We start from the raw sequence: 19,388 nt of genomic DNA on the forward strand, positions 1-19,388 counted from the left end.
AAGTTAAATTTTCCGTTTGATCAAGGGTTTGTACACGGGTGTGTATAAACCTTGAAACCTCTTGAATAAACCTTTGAATGCAAGGTCTTGGAAATCATTGCCTCCTGCCTATTCTTGGTAGTCAGTGATCTGATAGAAATACGATCATATATAAATGAATCAAAAGCAACCATTCATTGCTTATTTGAGAACATCTTAAGTAGTAGATTGCGGTATTGGAGCCTTATGGTACGTATGGATGTTTGCAGGTTCCCCCATGATGTCTTGTGCTCGGTTCCCCCGGTATGAAAAAGTGTAAACGGCAAGAAGTATCGATTAGCTAATGCCTAAAGAGGGTGGCCTCACAGGCGGATTCATATCTGGCTGACCTCTGCAGCAGTTGTTCTAGTTTAGTGGCTTTGGGGTCAGGTCATCCCCAAAGAAGTGTTTATCGTACCTTCAACAATTCTGAGAAAAATAATCGCCTCATCAAGTTTATCGGATGTCTTGGGGGAGGGTGGTTACAAGGGGCATGGTAGCAAAGAAGGGCACGGGAGGTTGATTGCCTTCCAATGCATTTTGGCCCTTCATAATGGGTACTTCCAAATCAAATTAATTTCCAGTTAGTTTAATTTTCAATCAAGTGAGTCCTCTCTAAGTTCTCTATAACCCAACTCCCCCCCGCCCCCCAATGCAAAATTAGCAGGGAGAAAATATTACGTTTATGGCTCATGGCTCAGTATTAAGCCAACGCTTATGAACTGCCACTGCTTTAAATAACTCCAATTAGTGTTGCTTTGAAAACCCTTTGAAACTTGCTTTGTTTAGTCGATTAAAACTGGTTCGGGAGCCAAATCTCCAAAGGTTGAAAACTTGTATTCAGCTCCTAAAATTTATTTGAAGTGGAAAAATTGGCTGAATAAAAACTTTAGATTTCTAAATTAGACCTATCTTGTTGAAAGTGAGCCCATTAAATGGAAACGATTGTGAAAAATGGTATAGCGGAAAGGTACCAAGTCTGGCGGAACTGTCCCGTGCGTTGTGGAACGGTGTCATGCGTGGTTGAAGCTTTCGAAGCTTTTCAGAACCATAAGCTTGGCGGAAGTGTGCTCAGAACTATGAGATTCGCTGAAATATGCCACGCAAGGGGGTACACTTGGCGCACCGAAATGAACACCAGGTGATGAAAAGTTATCAATCTGTCAACATTCGTGTACCTCTTAAGACCTGGAAAGCCACTATAAAAACAGATGAATGCCTACCCCCGAAAACCAAATAGGTTTCAGTCTTCTCACTTATGTAGTCTTGTCTTTGTGTTTGATGTGATTATCTCTTTTTATTTCTGCTCGTTTTGGGCTTCTGTATTTCAAATTATTTATGAATACGAATTTATTATTTAAAACTATTTGGTTCTCCCTTCCCCTCTCAATAATTTTACTGTCATGGTTTGGTCTGATATTGTAGGCTTCCACACCTAGTAACAACTCAGACTATTTACGTTATTAATTTATTCTGTCTAATTATATCCCAAGCTAGTGAACAAAAGCTCTTTGTGAATATAGAGTTTCTATTAATCTTGTATTATAATGTGTTTGCTCCTCGTCGTCTTCACTATACTAACAGGAATTAAGCCGTTAAGGTTTACCTAGTTAAATTGTTTTGTTCTAAGGACATTGCCGTGGTGCCACTTGCGTCTTTGATTGTATTAATTACGATTGTAACAGGGTTGTATCATTTTGTCTGTAATTTTTGTCTGACATATAAAAAAGTAACAAAGATGCATTTAAGCAAATTTTTGATGTGTTGGTAAAGTTTTTTCTTAAAGAATATGTTAGTTTGAAAACCAATTTATGAGAATTAAAAAAAAACTAAAACTCCTTAAAAATGGCTATGGTTTGAAACAAAAAACACACCATTGGAGTAGTCATTGCCTATGCAGGAAACTCAGCTCCCTGGCCTGAATAGCAAGGAAAATCACATTTGTATGTTAGCACTGATGTGTCCCTTTTCTTTTCCTTTTTTCTACACTGTTAGCGCGGCACTGTAACATCTTAGACAGCCGTTTCAACGCTCATTTACAAGGACATTGCTATATCTAGTGCCTTTTGTAATTAGCAAAGCATAACATTTATAATATAATACAAATTTGGCAGAAGACTGTATCTTCATATATCAGATGGTACAACAATGTATCTTCTTTTGACATAAACTTATTGAATATATATGGTACATTGATGCCGTATATATAATGACGCCATATGCTCAGTGACATATTAAAACTTAAATCGTGAGTGTCAGATAACCCATTGACATAAAATAAAAAACTACCATAGGATTTTCAGACCTTACATAAACACGAAATGGTCAGACGTTTCCACAAAGACTGAGCAAAATTGTCAGCCAATCAAGTATGGAGGAAATAAACATCATCTTGTATTTGAAGATGCAATTACGCACTTTGCCCATTGCTAACATATAGTAATTGTTATTGTGAAATATACGGCAATTTTTGAGAAAATACGGTCGAATATTGGATAAAAAAACAAACCTTTTCAACTGAAAGTAAGGAACAATATTACAACTTTACATGAATTGATATGATTTTGTATATGAAAGGGCTGCCCCTTCATCAACCCTCCTTCTTTGTGCTAAAGTTTAATATTTTGTCACAATTCTTTAAGAAAAACTGCTCAAACACAAAGACTGTTGAATTTGAACAAGAGAGATTTTAGTGTAAAGATTGAGGGTTGGGGAAGGGGCAGGTTCCCTCATATACGGGTTAATTTCTATTCGTTTTAATTGTTAATGTCGGTTCTTAATTTCATTTGAATGTGTTTTACTTAATATTAAAAAAAAAATAGTTATTGTAACTTCCTCTCAAATGTGCCCTTATTCCGCTGCTTTCTATGCTGTTCCAGGTTCCAGATCGCGTTAAACATTTGAAGAAAAATGTTTAATAAATGATCTCGGGAGAAAAAAATGCAGTTTTTCGGAGTGCTGATTCGGGAGTGGTAAAAATTATTTTGAATCATCTGAATAGTAAAAGTTTGTACCGAGTAAAGGACGAACCACCGCCCATAGTGACCAAAAATTACATAAGATACGATTTGATCATAATTAAATTTAAATGTTTTTATTTGGAACACAATGTTTACTGACAATAAAATGGTAATACTAAACATTTGAACAGGATTTTCCTGAGAAAAGTAGATGCGACAGTGCTTAGTTTTTTTTGTTTTTTTTTCATAGGGACGCGGTCAATGTATATTAAAAACCCCTGCGTGATGACACTTAAAACAAGGTTAACAATGTCTATATATTAGCTGAAAGTCTGTTAGACTTCTGAGCTCTCTATTGGGCAAGAAGTGGCTGGAGGCCCCTAAATTGAAAGCCAATACGCGTTTTCGATCCAAACAAGGTGTAGCATCACAAAATTAATGCTAAGAAATTGGAGATGGGAGGGGCAAGTGGTTTTGGAAGAGTTGCGGGCCCACTTTGTCCTCTGGTCGTACATATTAAAAGTCCTTTTGTATTTATAGCTCAAACGAATTGCAATTTGCATACTTTTTTGCTAACAAATTGTTGAACGGATAACCTGGGGGATGTCAGAGGGCCCATGGGCCAGTTTATGCGTGCAATTATATCGACTGAAAATCCTTGCGTAATGGTACTTCTAACAAGGTCCAACGTGCCTATCTTTCTGCAAAAAAGTGGTTGAAAGGGGGCTGGGGATGGTAAAGAGGTCATGGACTCACCTAGTGCTCCCTAATAATATTATTGAAAAAAAAAATTCTATGAATTTAGTTTAACTAAGGCCGACCCTGCTTACTATTTTACTAAAATATTGTCAGGTGTGTGTTGTTAGACCTAGGTGTGTGTTGTAACAACTCAGACTATTTACGTTTGTAATTTATTCTGTCTAATTATATCCTAAGCTAGGTTTTAGATTTGCAAATGGAGTGCCTCATACTTACTGAAGGAGTATCGGTTAGCGTTAAAAAGGAAGTTTTGTCTCCTTTATCTTAAAACTTGATTTCCCTGCTGAAGGCCAACTATCTAATATCACCAAGACAGGAACCTAGTGAAAACTTCAATCTGTGTAGTAATGAGTGAAGTATTAAAGTCGAATAGGCGTATATTGGATCTTTCCCTGTATCTTTTCCAAACACATAGAATAAAATAGCAAAGTAAGCCAAAATCACCAACGGAAATGAGTTGTTTAAGTACACTTTCGAACCCTTGGGGATTTTTTTAATTTTTTGAAGCTTTAACTGAAATTTAGTTTTCTAAGATAATATTTTTGTAATGGAGCCAAGAAGTCATATTCCAACTATTTTCCGAATTTAGTTTAGCTTCGATTTGAAACTGCTGCGTGCTGGCTTCCAGGAAAACCGAAACTCGAATGACGAGGAAAACTCGAAAACCGAACAGAAGCGTAACAACTTCAGATAGTTCTATCTGACGGTCTTTAAAACTCCACTTCGGCTCTCTTACTGTAGGCTCTGCTCAAGGTCAAGCAAAAACCAAATTTTTAGGCCCCCGAAAAGAATTATGCATAGCTTTCCACAAAGTCAGAACATATCCATCAGTTCATCAAACTGTCTGCATTATATTTAAGAACTAATTAGGTTAATCCCTTACTTGTTATAAACTGAGTTTGGAGCCTGAGTTTGGAAAAATGAAAAATTAATTATTTCCTTATTGTGCTAGGAAAGTTTTCCTAACACAATAAGACAAATGGGTATAGATAATTGTATTAATGCTAATTACCTTTAATCCAAACTCTTATAATGATAAATGAGATAAAGTATCTTTCTGTGTAACTGCATAGGAATTTGGAATTTTCAGAAGTTAATCGGGATCAATCATGTAGCCCTTGAAACGCTAAGGAAAAAATTTAGAATATTTGTTTATCAGATGAACAAGTATATCCATTTCAAATTTGCAACAGCCTGCTTTTGTTGAGCTCTAGAGTAGAACTGTAAATATTTGTTTTTACCTAGCCTGGGATGAGACTGATAGATCCCTTCCACTAAAGTGAAATTATGTGTTCATACCTTACTTGAATTCGTTTAAATAGAAAAGTCTGTTAATTTCACGCCTAATACGGAATTCAGGTAATTAGAGTCAAAGTTTGCAATCGCAAACTTTGAATTTCTAATTATTTTTTTTCTGAGCCAACTAATAAAGACCAAACTTTGTTTCTATCGATTTTGACATCAGCCGATTTTAGGTTTGGCTAATCTTGGGTCATTTCTGTTTTTTTTTTTTTTACTTATACTAAAGAGGAAACATTTAAAATATTTTCCTCGCTTTTTTTACAAAGTTAATCTTCTGAATGTTGAGGGTCATCGACTCAGGTTTAGATGCTAAGCAAGTGAAAATTAAATTTGCTGAATTTTTTATGCAAAAATTACTTACCGATCTGTACACAATTATAATTGAAGAAGTCAATAATTTGCCCACGGACTTGCTTGTTTCCTGTGGGTTTTTTTTGTGTGTGTGTTTTTGTTTTTTTTTTGTTTGTTTGTTTTTTGTTTTGTTTTTTATCCTGGATGTTTTACAGATCCACCTTGACAGTGGGATAGAGCCGACGAATCCTTTGCTAGGACCAATTTATGTTTCCATAGCTGATACTTACAAAGATCTTGGTGAGCTAGAGAAAGTTGTGGAGTTTTACAAGAAAGAGATCCATTGTTACCTTGATGATGAAAAAGAGGTATGTTTTCTACTTTCCTACTTTAATTCGAAAGAGAAAATGCGCTTTCTAAATAGGTTAACTATAAGTTAATACAAGGCTTAGATTTTGTAGTAGGTCTGCTGAGTATATGAATTTTGGATTTTTTATGTTGTACTAGACCTGATATTTTGCGGTTTGAATTTACATATTTAGAAGTAAATCAGAAGATGCAAATGGTGGCTTATATTATAAGTATGGCTATTCAGAGCGAAGTTTAATCACTTACATGTTTAATTTTACTCTTGTTTATTCAGTTTTTTTCTTGTCTTACTTCATGAATACAAATGAAAAATAGTTATAAATGAGAATAAAATTAGGGTTGTAAATGATAAGACTTGAACAAAAAGGGCGTGGGAGGGGCATAGTTGTCTTTCAATCCCCTTGCGCTCATAAAAGGAACACAAGAAATTGTGATTTCGTTTGAAACAGATCCATCGGTAACGGGTAGTTTGATGCGAAAAGAATACTGGTTCGATACGGTCAGACTTGTTAACAAAAAAAAAAAATTAAAAAAAGAAAACAGAAAACAGGCAATCGTCCAACTTAAATGTGGAATATAAGGAATGTCAAATTTTTGTTGGTAGGGGCTTTAATGTTCTGTTTATTTTTTTTGGAGGGGGGGGGATTAAGAATGTCTTTAAGACTTTATCGTTTTGGAGGGTGCCCCCCCCCTTACTCTGTAATTATACAAATTTACTTGGGATAATATTTTTAAACTTATTTAATGTGCATATTTGGAATCCACTTTAAGATATAGCTTCTTTTATTTCCATGATGTTTCTAAAATTTGTTTTTTTTTGGGGGGGGGTAGGTTTCATTTACATTGCTTCAAGCCCATTTTTACTTACAGTTTGGTACCACAAACTCGTTGATATAGTATACAATTTTAGATTATTTTTTTCAGTCTTAGCAAGGTAGGCAATTTGGTAAGTTCAAAATTGTTTTGATTACTTTGCTGGGTAGAAGATGAGCATAGCACTCGATTTGTCTTTTTATGCTTTTTATAAATATACTAGTCTCTTCATTCATGGATCGTATTTTGAGCCCTTAAAACTTACTCCCGTTCCTTAAAATTGTGACCAAAATCCTGAAAACCGCATTTAAAAAAATCTTAACTACTCACCTATGTAATTGCAAAAGATGCATTGCTTCACTTTACGCCCTCCCCCCTAATGGAGCTGTATATCGCCTGTTATTTATATTCTCACTTTTTTGCAGTAGCAAAATTCTTTTCTTCTCTATAAAAAACTATTGCTACTAACATCTCACCGCAGGACGATGCCACCTGAGGCCAACACAGGATGACAATCTGTCATCCTTCATCCGCAGAACTTGCCATAGCAATCTCAACCCTTCTCTCATTATAGCCCTAAAAAGTGGGATTGAACCACACTTTTCGTACAGCCTAATGTTTAAAATGAGGTCAGTCAGTTGGGTAGCCAATAATCCATTCAGTTATTCAGCCTAATGTTTGAAATGAGGTCAGTCAGTTGGGTAGCCAAAATAATTCCATTCAGTCAGTTGGGCAAATTATTTTATGGCAAACGGATCGGAGGAGTAAAAGAGGTGTACTATTGAAGATCTTTTTTTTATCTAGAAAGGATTGGGGTAAGGTGAAAGAATTCCCTTTTAGGAACGAGATTAGCCTGTATTGATGAATGTTTTAAAGTAGTTTTCAAAAATTTTTGATAACCGTTTTGTACTGGTAAATACCAAGAAAAAAGTCGTCACTTCAAAGGTCTTTTTGGAGACTCAAAATTGGATTTTGGGATAAAAGTGTAATAGTATATTTAAAAAGAACGCATCGAGTGGTGTGTTCAACTTCTACTTAGTGAAGCAATAGAAACATAGTTACAAATTTATGGGCAATTTGCACAAAATTAACTTTATGAATTAAGCAGAACTGATCGAATCATTCAAATATTTCTATGAAGTTAAATACAGCAGCTAGAGTTAAGGATTAGTCAAAACGATAGTATTTTTAATATTTTTCTAAGACCAGACTGGACTTCTCTGTCTGAAGTCCTTGAAGATCTGAGGATGGCGTGGCTGAGGTCCTTGCCGAAATAGCTGCTTTTGTCTTTTCGTTTCACTTCTTTTTTTGCTGGCTAGCACTCGTTTCTTGGTTAAACCCCGTTTGACCCTCGTTTCTTAGTTTCTTAACTATTATTGTATTTTTTACATTTCTTTCGCTTTTTATCAAACGTAATAATATTCTTCTTACCTCTCTCTTTTTATATTTGGTACGCTTATTACTCTCTAGCTTGGTCCATTTTGTGCTCTCTAGTACACTCCCGCTTTTTAGTCCATAGTTTGGTCCTTTTCTGATGTCCTTGAAGATCTGAGGACGGTATGGCTGAGGTCCTTGCCGAAATAGGTGCTTTTGTCTTTTCGTTTCACTTCTTTTTTTACTGGCTAGCCCTCGTTTCTTGGTTAACCCTCGTTTGACACTCGTTTCTTGGTTTCTTAACTATTATTGTATTATTTTTACATTTCTTTCGCTTTTATCAAACGTAATAATATTCTTCTTTTTATTTGGTACGCTTAGTACTCTCTAGCTTGGTCCATTTTGTACTCTCTAGTACATTCCCGCTTTTTACTACATAGCTTGGTCCATTTCTGAGGTCCTTGAAGATCTGAGGACGGTGTGGCTGAGGTCCTTGCCGAGATAGGTGCTTTTGTCTTTTCGTTTCACTTCTTTTTTTTCTGGCTAACCCTCGTTTCTTGGTTAAACCTCGTTTAACCCTCGTTTCTAGGTTTTTTAACTATTATTATATTTTTTTGCATTTTTTTCGCTTTTATCAAACGTAATAATATTCTTCTTACCTCTCTTTTCTTTTATTTGGTACACTTTGTACTCCCTAGCTTGGTCCATTTTGAAAAATGATATCTACTAATCATCAAGTAAAAACTAATCTCACTTTGTGCGAGTTGCTTAATCCAGTGATTATCCTTTTAATAAAACTTTTTTCCGTTTTATGATCTTAACATGAAGTCTGGAATTTGCTCGTCCCACTTATCCCTTCCTGTAATTAAATATAAAAAAAACAAGTTTTTTTAAATGAAAGTAAGGAGCGACATTAAAACTTAAAACGAACAGAAATTACTCCGTATATGAAAGGGGCTTTTCCTCCTCGACACCCCGCTCCTTACGCTAAGTTTTTTATTGTTTAAAAAAGTAGAGTTGCGAGAAAGAATCAAACTTTAGCGCAAGGAGCGGGGTGTCGAGGAGGAAAAGCACAAACTTTGACCAATGTTTACATACAGTAATGGTTACTGGGAAGTGTACCGACGTTATCAGGGGGATTTTTTTGGTTTGGGTGTGGGGTTCAGGGGAGGGGGCTATATGGGAGGATCTTTCCTTGGAGGAGTATTTCATGGGGGAAGAGAAATTCAATGAAAACGGCGCAGGACTTTCTAGCATTACTATAAAAAAAAAAAACAATGAAAATATAAACATGAAAAAGTTTTTTCAATTGAAAGTAAGGAGAAGCAACTTAAAACTTAAAACGAACAGAGATTATTACGCATATGAAGGGTTCTAAAAATACTTTCTAGCAGGACTGTGGGGGGTAAGTCATCCCCAAAGACATAGTTATTATGGTTTTCGACTATGCGGAACAAAATGGCTATCTCAAAATTTTGATCCGTTGACTTTGGGAAAAAATGAGCGTGGGAGGGGGCCTAGGTGCCCTCCAATTTTTTTGGTCACTTAAAAAGGGCACTAGAACTTTTCATTTCCGTTAGAATGAGCCCTCTTGCAACACTCTAGGACCACTTGGTCGATACGATGACCCCTGAAAAAAACAAAAAAACAAAAAACAAATAAACACGCACCCGTGATTTGTCTTCTGGCAAAAAATACGAAATTCCACATTTTTGTAGATTGGACCTTGGAATTTTTTCTATAGGGTTCTCTGATACGCTGAATGCGATGGTGTAATTTTTGTTAAGATCCTATGACTTTTAGGGGGTGTTACCCCCTATTTTCCAAAATAAGGCAAATTTTCTCAGGCTCGTAACTTTTGATGACAAAGACTAAATTTGATGAAATTTATATATTTAAAATCAGCATAAAAATCCGATTCTTTTGATATATCTTTTAGTATCGAAATTCCGTTTTTTAGAGTTTCGTTTACTATTGAGCCGGGTCGCTCCTTACTACAGTTCGTTACCACGAACTGTTTGATTTGAGAACTTCCTATAAAACAAATAAAGTTGCTAGGTACTGAATTTATCATAACATTTCTTCTTCTGGGATTTTGTTCCTTTTTAATTTAGTAGGTTGTATGCTTTCTTGCTTGCTCCATCTTGAGGAAATAAATTTATTAGTTGACTAATAAAGAATAATCCCATCACTGCCCATTAGGTATTTAATATGCTGGTTTTATTATCTCTTTTAGGTAATTTTTTGTTGTTTACCTTTAAAGTAGACAAGTCCCCAATCATCTTTAGGATTCTGAAGTCATTTTCCATTTTAACTATAATAAATTTACAATAAATAACTACAAAATACATTACAAAAATTGCAAAATATATTACAAAACTTTAAATTACAAAGTTTTATAACAGTAAAAATTTTATATTACAAAATCATAAAAAAATATTATAAATTTATGTTACAAAAATATATTAAAAAAATTAAAAAATTATTATAAAATTACAAAATTTATAATTACAAAAATTACTATAAATAAATTACAAAAATTTGAGTTCAAGCTTTGTTTTTGCTGTCCTAAGCTCAGGAAAACAAATTCTTAACTAACCAACATTTAGTAGTGATGGTCGGTACATCACTAGAAATTAATACTAATAAATCATACTAATAACAACAACTAAAACAATAAGAAATTAATCGAAGACAATGAAACTTTTCATCCTGATATTAATATTTCAGCTCCATATCCATGGGCCTTCCTCAGAAGAAAACATAAAAAATATAAAATAAGACTTACCATAAAATGCTGGATTATTAAAACTAAAATTAAAAATTAAAATTAAATAAACAGTTACTCGGAATCTTTACTTGATTCTACTAATGATTCGGATTGTTTTGGTTTTTTTTTTATTTTAGTTTGAAAGATCAGGGACCTTACCACAGGTCAATCAAAATTAAAATGCAAAAAGTATTAATACAGCGATCTTGAATCTTTAAAAATTTTACGAAGGATTTCCTATATCTTTCCTCCTTTTTAATTTCGTTTATTGTATACTTTCTAATTTAGTCATATTGAAACAATTGGATAATAAAATGTTATGGCATTATTTATTACCGACTTGAAACGCTTTTTTTTGGGGGGGGGGGATAGTTTAGGAGCTTTTCGTTGTACAATCTTATAAGTAAGATTGTACAAGAACTTAAAAGGATAAGATGGAATTGCAATTCATACTCTGTTGAAAAAGCAAACTTCAATAGTAAAAAAAAAAAAAAAAAAAACTTTTGACAGTGTTAACAGTGATACTTATAAGTCGAATTTTCGCTCATTATGGTGCTCATTGTCATCTAAATCCTACCTTTAATGGTTATTCTTCCATTTCAAATATATACGTTCTACAAAAAAATGCACTTTCATTTCATTTCAAAAAAGTGAAATTACAAATTGCTGTCACGCGATAAAATTAACCTGAAACTAAGCAGGAATAAAATAAAATTTAAAATCATGCACTGTTGAAAAGGAAAATTTTAAGGAAAAAAAAACTTCTTGTGAAAATGTTTATGGCGATCCTTGTTTGTCGTAATTTAGTTCGTTATGGTGCTCACTCGTCCCTAGATTGTAAGTTTCATGGTTGTACTTTCATTTCAAAGGAATAAGATGAGAGGAAAAATCATAAGTGGATCAACTCCATTGCGAAACAACTAGCAATAAGAGCTCCACGTTTTCTATTCAAGCTTGTATGATCAAAGATCCTTTGTAATTAGTTTCTTTTGATTTCTTTAGTGTTGATAGGGGGCCCTTGTACATGTTTTTTGGTCAAAAGAGAAAATGAGATGTAAAATCAGTATTATTGTCTCTTTAAGAGTAGATTTTGAAGAGGGTTTCAAAGCAAGCTCCCTTCTTTGAAGTTTGACGGATTTCCCTGAGCGTCTGGGATTCTTCGTTCATTTGTTTTGCCCATTTACATATTACTTAAGAAATTACTTAATTACTTAAGACATATTAACTTAAGAAACGCATTACTTAAGAAAGCGTATTACTTAATAACGTATTACTTAAGAAAGCTGATTGACAGGAATTTAAAGTACCAAGGACGCTGAAAACGGGATCTAATCGTTTGAACTGGCTAAGTAAAAAATTTAAGTACCATGTATCTTTAAAAAAAACAAAGTTGGAAAAATCAGGAATTCATTAATTAATACAAAAGAGCTCCTTAGGATGTTAGAACTCCTTATTTGCAGACTAGAGAACAAAGTGACCCGAAACAAAAATTAAAATCACTTTTTTTTTCACTTACTACGCTAAATTTAAGCTAACATGAGTGTGTCAATATTTAAAAAGAAATAATAATGAAGTGATAGGCTACAAAAAAAGCAAAAATAAAAAGACAAGGCAGCAATTACTTCTTCAAGGTCAATCTAACAAATATTGTGTTTCATCGTGAAAACACGTTAATGAACACGGTCCTCCTTTGTACACGTGAAAAATTTTTGGGGAGAAAGTCAAAACTACTTTTAAGAATTTTTGATTAGTTTTGGATCTAAATGATGTGTCTTTTTTTCCTTTTTTCTTTTTTTGTGAATATGTGAATTGGGAAGGCTTGTAGAAAAAAGAAAGCAATTTTTGAGGAATTTCTGCAATATAGAAGACTGGTTTTGAACGGTCTTGAACTGAAACAAAATTTAGAATGTTCATATTGACCATGGCTCGTTAATTAAACCTTTGGACTATTCTTCTTTGTTCCGTCATTCATGAATTTAATAAATAAAAATATAGAGATGAAAACAGGTATAATATTTAGACAAAGCAGTGGAACAAAAAAAAATGTATTATAACAATCCGAATATTTTGACTACACGTCTTGGGCTTTTGTCCACGAAAAAGCAGTTTTGCAGTTTTTTTCCACTGCTTGCTCTAAGTGCTATACCATTTTTCTCTCTATACCCTAAAAAGATACCACATTAGGGGATTGAATTTGGAAAGTGGTATATAATCGCTGAAAAAAGGATTGCTGGTAAAATTCGCAAACAATTCATCATACGGTAAATAATTCCCAATAGTTGATTTAGAATACTCGTGCTGGTATCGATTTTGTGCTGTTTCTTGAATAAAGTGCAAATATCACTCGTTAGAGGTTGTAAATAGAGCACCTTTCGTCCTGGTCATCCCCAGTTCTGTCTGTTCAGCTTGTAGATTTTTTTCTTATTTTCAATTTGAAAGCACGTTTTTACTCCTCCTCTCTATACAAATATTTTACATTTCCATCCTGTGACATTATTTACATTTTCTGGATATTCAATTAACGGGTTTTGTTGAATATAAATTCTGACATTTTATCGAGAATTTGTCGTCAGGAACAGATGCTTAGGCCAGTTGAAGATTGTTTTGGAAGATCTTTCAAGAATAAGTTGGAAAATTCTGACCTAGAAATGTACTTCTTGAGACTTTAGGCTTAGATTTGTCACATCTTAAACTCTTACACAGAATGACAAAGATTTTTACACAGATTTTTTATTTTTTTAAGAAAAAAAAAGAAAAGAAAAAAATACAGCAGAGATAGCATTTTTTTTTTAGATTTTTAAAATTTTTTTAGATTTGTCACAAATTTTAACAAATCGAAAAAAAAACGAAAAACGTCGCACCGCCGGAAAATATAAATTTTACTGGTCCAAAAGGGACACTCAGAAAATACTGGCAGAAACTAAATAACAAGGATCAGATTTCTTTTTAAGATAGAGAATACTGCCAGAAAATACTAACACCTCCCCTCCTGGTCATTGCCAGTTCCTTCTGTTTTAACTTTTAGGTTTTTTCTTAACTTTTATTTGAAAACACTTTTCTTTATTCATAACGGGACACAAAAATAAATTAGTTCATAATAGGGATGATACCTTTTTTATTGAAAATTTTAATTTTTATTTTTTTATTGAGTTTTACTGCTGATGATGAACACTGTATATGTGTTCGAAATATCCAGTTAAATAATTTTATATCTATTCACTGTCAATAAAAAGGTATCATCGCTATTTTGAACTGTTTTACTTTCGTCATGGAAAGGCAGTGTGGTCTTCGAAGTTATCTATAACGGGACACCAGGTCCCTTCGTTCCTCAATGCTTATCCTCAAAAATCTTTCTTTTGTTTTCCTTTCATCTTCTTGAAAAATAGTCCCTGGGGAATATTCTTCGTTTACTCATGTCACACATTGAAGCTTTAAAAAAATTCGATAATATTATTATCATAAGAAATCAATAATGATAATGGTGTATTGCTGGTTCATTTTAGACCGCAAGATCCTATTTGGCTATTGCAGACGTTGAAGCAGAGCTTGGCAAAGATGTGGAGCATGTTTGTAAAAGTTATATGACTGCATACAACAAAGCAGTAGTAGCAGAACGGTTCAAACTTGCAAAGCATATACTTTATTGTCGGACAGAATATGTTAGAAACTCTGCCCCAGACAAAATCGCAGGTTTGTTTTTTATTTATCCTCATAGTAGATTCGTTAATAAAGTCATTGCAAGGATTCAAACATTTCATACTGAAGATGTATTTGAGCCCTTAGAATGTTAAGTGGTATTAAATGGGTATGGGTAAGAAGAGTTAGAAACTCTGCCCCAGATAAAATCGAAAGTTTGTTTTTATTTATCCCCATTGTAGATTCGTCAATAAAGTCATTACAAGGATTCAAATATTTCATACTGGAGATCTATTTGAGCCCTTAGAATGTTAAGTGGTATTAAATGGGTAAGAAAAGAAAATGTGTGTTGTGGCTTTCCTGGGTATATACTTACCAAATGGTTCTCAAGAGCTTATACTTTTATGAATATGAGATAAATTTCCTTATAAAATTAATAATAATAATAATTTATTTAACACCCACTTTACAAAACAGAGGTTAAACGGAGTAAATACTAATGAAAAACAGCAAAAGAACAACAAGACACTAAGTTAATCACATACAGAAAAAAGATGGATAAGGCGATGAAAGCACCCTAGCCTATAAGGCGCCTCACTAGCTAGCTTGGCACATAATTTTTCGAAAACACCAGTAATATCTGTCGCACTATACTTTTTAGTCAGTTTGGTATTCCGGTAAAACGAAGCAGATACAAAAGAAATTTGCAGTACCTGTAATAGTTTATATAGATACGTTTTAGATTACCGGTCAACAGAAGTTGCCGAATACCAGTGCAGACGAGTACAGAATGGTAACGAAAACTTGAGTAAAGCCGAGTTAACGCTCTTCTCCTATAGGTCCACAATTTGCACAATCTTAGAGTAACCGAGCCTCAGCTTTATCACTAATATCTTTGATAGCAAGAGACCGGAGAGCATTCATAGAATCGCAAACATTTATGCCAAGCCAACGAAATGATTTAACACGGTGAACAATAAAACCACCGCAGTATAGTGGTTCTGAACAATTATTACCGTTGAAAACAAGAAACTCGCATTGTCAATATTTAGGTACAGGCCGATATCGCGGAAAGCAGAAGTAACTGACTTCACTGAACGGGCAAGACCAGACTCAGTTGGACTAAGCAGAAAGTCATCTGCATAAGCCAGATATAGATATCAGATGGTCCTAGTAGGCACGTAGTCGATATTTTGATAACACATCTTCAATTCAATCATTGAAAATATACGGAGAAAGAAATCCCCCTTGTCTTACTCAGCAACGAATAGGGATATGACCAAATTAAGAATTATCTAATGACTTAAGGTAAAGGTAAGAATGGGAGTACCAAAAACGAAGCACGTGAATTACCGACGGATTTACTCCTCTCTGGCATAATGCTGTCCATGCTTGAGTATGACAAACACTGTCAAATGCTTTAGACAAGTCTAGCGTTGCAAAATGAAATATGCGAGGAGTGCGATGGGCATATTTTAAAAAAGAGGTCAAAGCACGGTGTGCATACTAACAGCCTAGCCCAGATCTAAGACCAAATTGATTATCATCATTTAGAGCAAGATTAGTGATATAAGGTAGTAGGATGTATTCAAAAAGCTTGCTAAGAATACATGCTACCGTTATAGGCCTATAAGAACTGAAAGAAACCGGGTCTTTTCCTCTTTTTAGAAGTGCCGTGATACTACCGCATAAGAACGAATCGGGCACACATGAACTACGAAAACACATTTGAAAAAACAGTTGGAGATGAGATACCAGTCAAAAGAATGAGGAACAAGGTTCGAAACACTAATCCCATCAAGATGCAGAGATTTTGATTTTAAACCCTCAATACCTTTATCAATAGCCGACTTTTCAACTGGAATCACATGTCTTTGACATACACGTGACGGCAAATTTTTTTCGAGCAAACGTGAGAAATGCTTATACACTGCATAATTAACCTCCAAAAATATTTTTGAATAATATTCGATCCATGATGGACGAGGTATAATATCACTAGAACTTGTATCCGGAAACTTGGCAAAATTTATCACTTTTCGCCACTCACTATCACTTTTCGGGAAAGTTTCACCGGAGAAACGAACGGCGCGAAGATGGCTTTTGTCTTTTGTTTTAGATCGAACACAGTACCCCGAGAAGGTCGACCAGAGGCAGACCAGATTCTCAGCCAGAATTTAGCCTTATTCTTGACTTTTATCAGCATAGGATCACAGTTCCAAATTGGTTTTTGGGTATTCCGCCTGATACGGATCAGTGGGACGGCCACATCTTCAGCTTACTTTATACATGAGATAATGTCACGATAATAGTGATTCAAATCAGAACAAGCATTGTCAATAGTGGGGTACCCGTTTGTGCAAAGAAGATGGAAAGGGACACGTACGGGGGACAGTAGAGCTCCAAGTGTAGCAAGGTAAAGAGGGATGTTCGCACTAGACCAATCATGTTTTTCAAACCACTTATGCGAAAGTGATGGTTGACCTGAGCTTACGTCATAAGTAACCGTAATATCGAAATATAGAGGTAAATGATCATAATCTCTCTCATCTTCATAGACATTTACTGCTGATCTTTGTAATGAAGGAGAGCAGATACAGTGGGTTCAAATTTGAGAAAGAACCACTACAGTGGAAAACCGAGGTCTTTCGTTGGGACCTTAAAGGCTGAGGGTAGACACTGAAAAAGCGCTTCCTTACGTGTCTAGGAAACGGTAATGTCACAGTTTAGGTCGCCTTTAAGCACCCACTTGTATCCCAGACGCTCAATACCAGATACGAGAGTCTTTAGTTGGTTGCAGGCATTCACTTAACTGTAGAAGAAAGAAACAGATCTTACATCTTGGGGCAAATAGGCGTTGATTTGGATCATGTCTGCAATCCGGATTGCAAGATAGTGTTCAGAGGATTGGTAGCAGCTAGGAGACAAATAGCTAGGTAAAGATCGCTTAATTATACAGGCAAGACCGCCAGAAGGCCTGCCTCGGGTAATATGTATAAATATCTGAAAAGTCTTCAAAAGCACAAACGTGAGAAAGTAAATTGAGAAATTTGAATAAAAAAGCGGGAAAAAACACGTTTATTGTTTTATTATTGCCGTTACTCTGTTTATATTCGTAGTTCGTCAAAGGATGTGTTCAAGTTCAAGTTCCTTTTATTATCAATATCCATCCATTTAAAAACAAAAATATCCCAAAGGACTCAATGGCCTGTTATTTGGGAAAAAACAACAACAAAACAAAACATAAATAACTATTAAATACATTGACACTTAAAATATATTTGGAGTCTACTCATTAATCTTCACCTGAGTACAACCGATCTCCGCACCACCTACTTAAAAAAAAGTAATAAATAAATAAAAAAAAATATACATCGAGAATCCGACACTCACACCACCCAAATCTAAATAATTAAATTCAATATAAATAATTAATTAAATAGATTAGATCTTCATAAATAACCATTGTAAGATTTAACGCATAATATATATATATATATATATATATATATATATATATATATATATATATAAAAATAAGTTGTTTGTGTGTTATGTCTGTTACACTATGTCTGTTACGCCAGACATATAACGTCTGAAAAATAAAGAAGAAAAAGAAAACAAACTAAAATGTAAAAACTGGGAATTGCACAAATATTTCAAAATATTTTGACAATAGATTAAAGTAATTCGAAAACCTTAAAACAGATACCCAAATTTTGAGGTTTATTATGAATTGTTGAGCTTTAGCAAGCTTGGCACGTAAAGAGGAATTTTTTGTATAGATCTTAAAATGGCAGAAGAAACAGCCGAGGAAGCTGCTCAAATAGTTAATTCAAAGAGAAATTTTAGTATAAATCCTACAATGGCAGAAGAAACAGCCGAGGAATCTGCTCAAAGGGTTAATGCCAAGAGGCTTGCGGCTAAAGAACGCAAAACCGCGCAGTTAGGTGAAAATCCACCTGGACAGCGAGATTCAAAACGTATCAAAACTGAAAATGATAGCGATGGTGTTTGGGTTTGGGATTTTGACTTGGCTAAGGTCATCAATGCCTACCAGATTTTAGTTAAAAAAACAAAGGTTCGGCGATATGTATTTCATAGTGACGCTGAAAAATAAAGAAGAAAAAGAAAACTGAAAAAAGAAAAATGGTGAAAAACTAAAAAAAACTAAAAAGAAAAAACTAAAAACAAAAAAAAATTAAAAAAATAAAAAAAAGAAAAAACCTAAAAAGAAAAAACGTAAAAAAAATAAAAAAATAAAAAAAATAATAAAAATAATAAAAATAAAAAAGGTAAAAAACTAAAAAGAAAAAAACTAAAAAAAGCTAAAAAACTAAAAAAAAAGAAAAAACTAAAAAAACTGGGAATTGCACAAATATTTCAATATATTTTGACAATAGATTAAAGTAATTCGAAAACCTTAAAACAGATACCCAAAAATGTTGAGGTTTATTATAAATTGTTGGAGCTTTAGCATGCTTGGCACGTAATGATTTTTCCAGTGTCAATCTTAGAATGAACACTGACAAATTGAAGAAAACAAATAAAGAAAAAGAAGAAACTAAAAAAAAGAAAAACTAAAAAGAAAAAAACTAAGAAAAAAAAACTAAAAAAGATAAAAAAAAACTAAAAAAGAAACTGTATCTATATATATAAAAATAAGTTGTATATATGCATGTTTGTTTGTTTGTGGGTTTGCATTTGACGTCATTATAAGTATATAAGGCTTTGTATATGACGGTATTATAAGATGACACTACAGACCGGGACACCAGAACACAAATGACGACCGGGACATCTATCTTCTATCTATCTATCTATATATATAAAAATAAGTTGTTTGTGTGTTATGTCTGTTACACTATGTCTGTTACGCCAGATTATATCTTCTATATATATAAAAATAAGTTGTATGTATTTTTGTGTTGAGGGTTTGCATATGACGTCTGAAAAATAAAGAAGAAAAAGAAAACAAACTAAAATATAAAAACTGGGAATTGCATAAATATTTCGAAATATTTTGACAATAGATTAAAGTAATTAGAAAACCTTAAAATATATACTTAAATTTTGAGGTTTATTATAAATTGTTG

The 19,388-nt window shown here is 33.8% G+C and overlaps 1 protein-coding gene across 1 annotated transcript in view; it reads left to right on the forward strand.

Moving 5' to 3' along the window:
- LOC136024960 (tonsoku-like protein) overlaps nucleotides 1-19,388 on the forward strand; it is a 175,443-nt gene that overhangs the window by 62,317 nt on the left and 93,738 nt on the right. The window contains exons 6-7 of the mRNA XM_065700566.1: nucleotides 5,546-5,698; nucleotides 14,160-14,346. Coding sequence (XP_065556638.1) covers nucleotides 5,546-5,698; nucleotides 14,160-14,346 — 340 coding nt within the window. The remainder of the gene's footprint in view (nucleotides 1-5,545; nucleotides 5,699-14,159; nucleotides 14,347-19,388) is intronic.

This window comes from Artemia franciscana, chromosome 1, assembly GCF_032884065.1.
Source record: "Artemia franciscana chromosome 1, ASM3288406v1, whole genome shotgun sequence".
NCBI lineage: Eukaryota > Metazoa > Arthropoda > Branchiopoda > Anostraca > Artemiidae > Artemia > Artemia franciscana.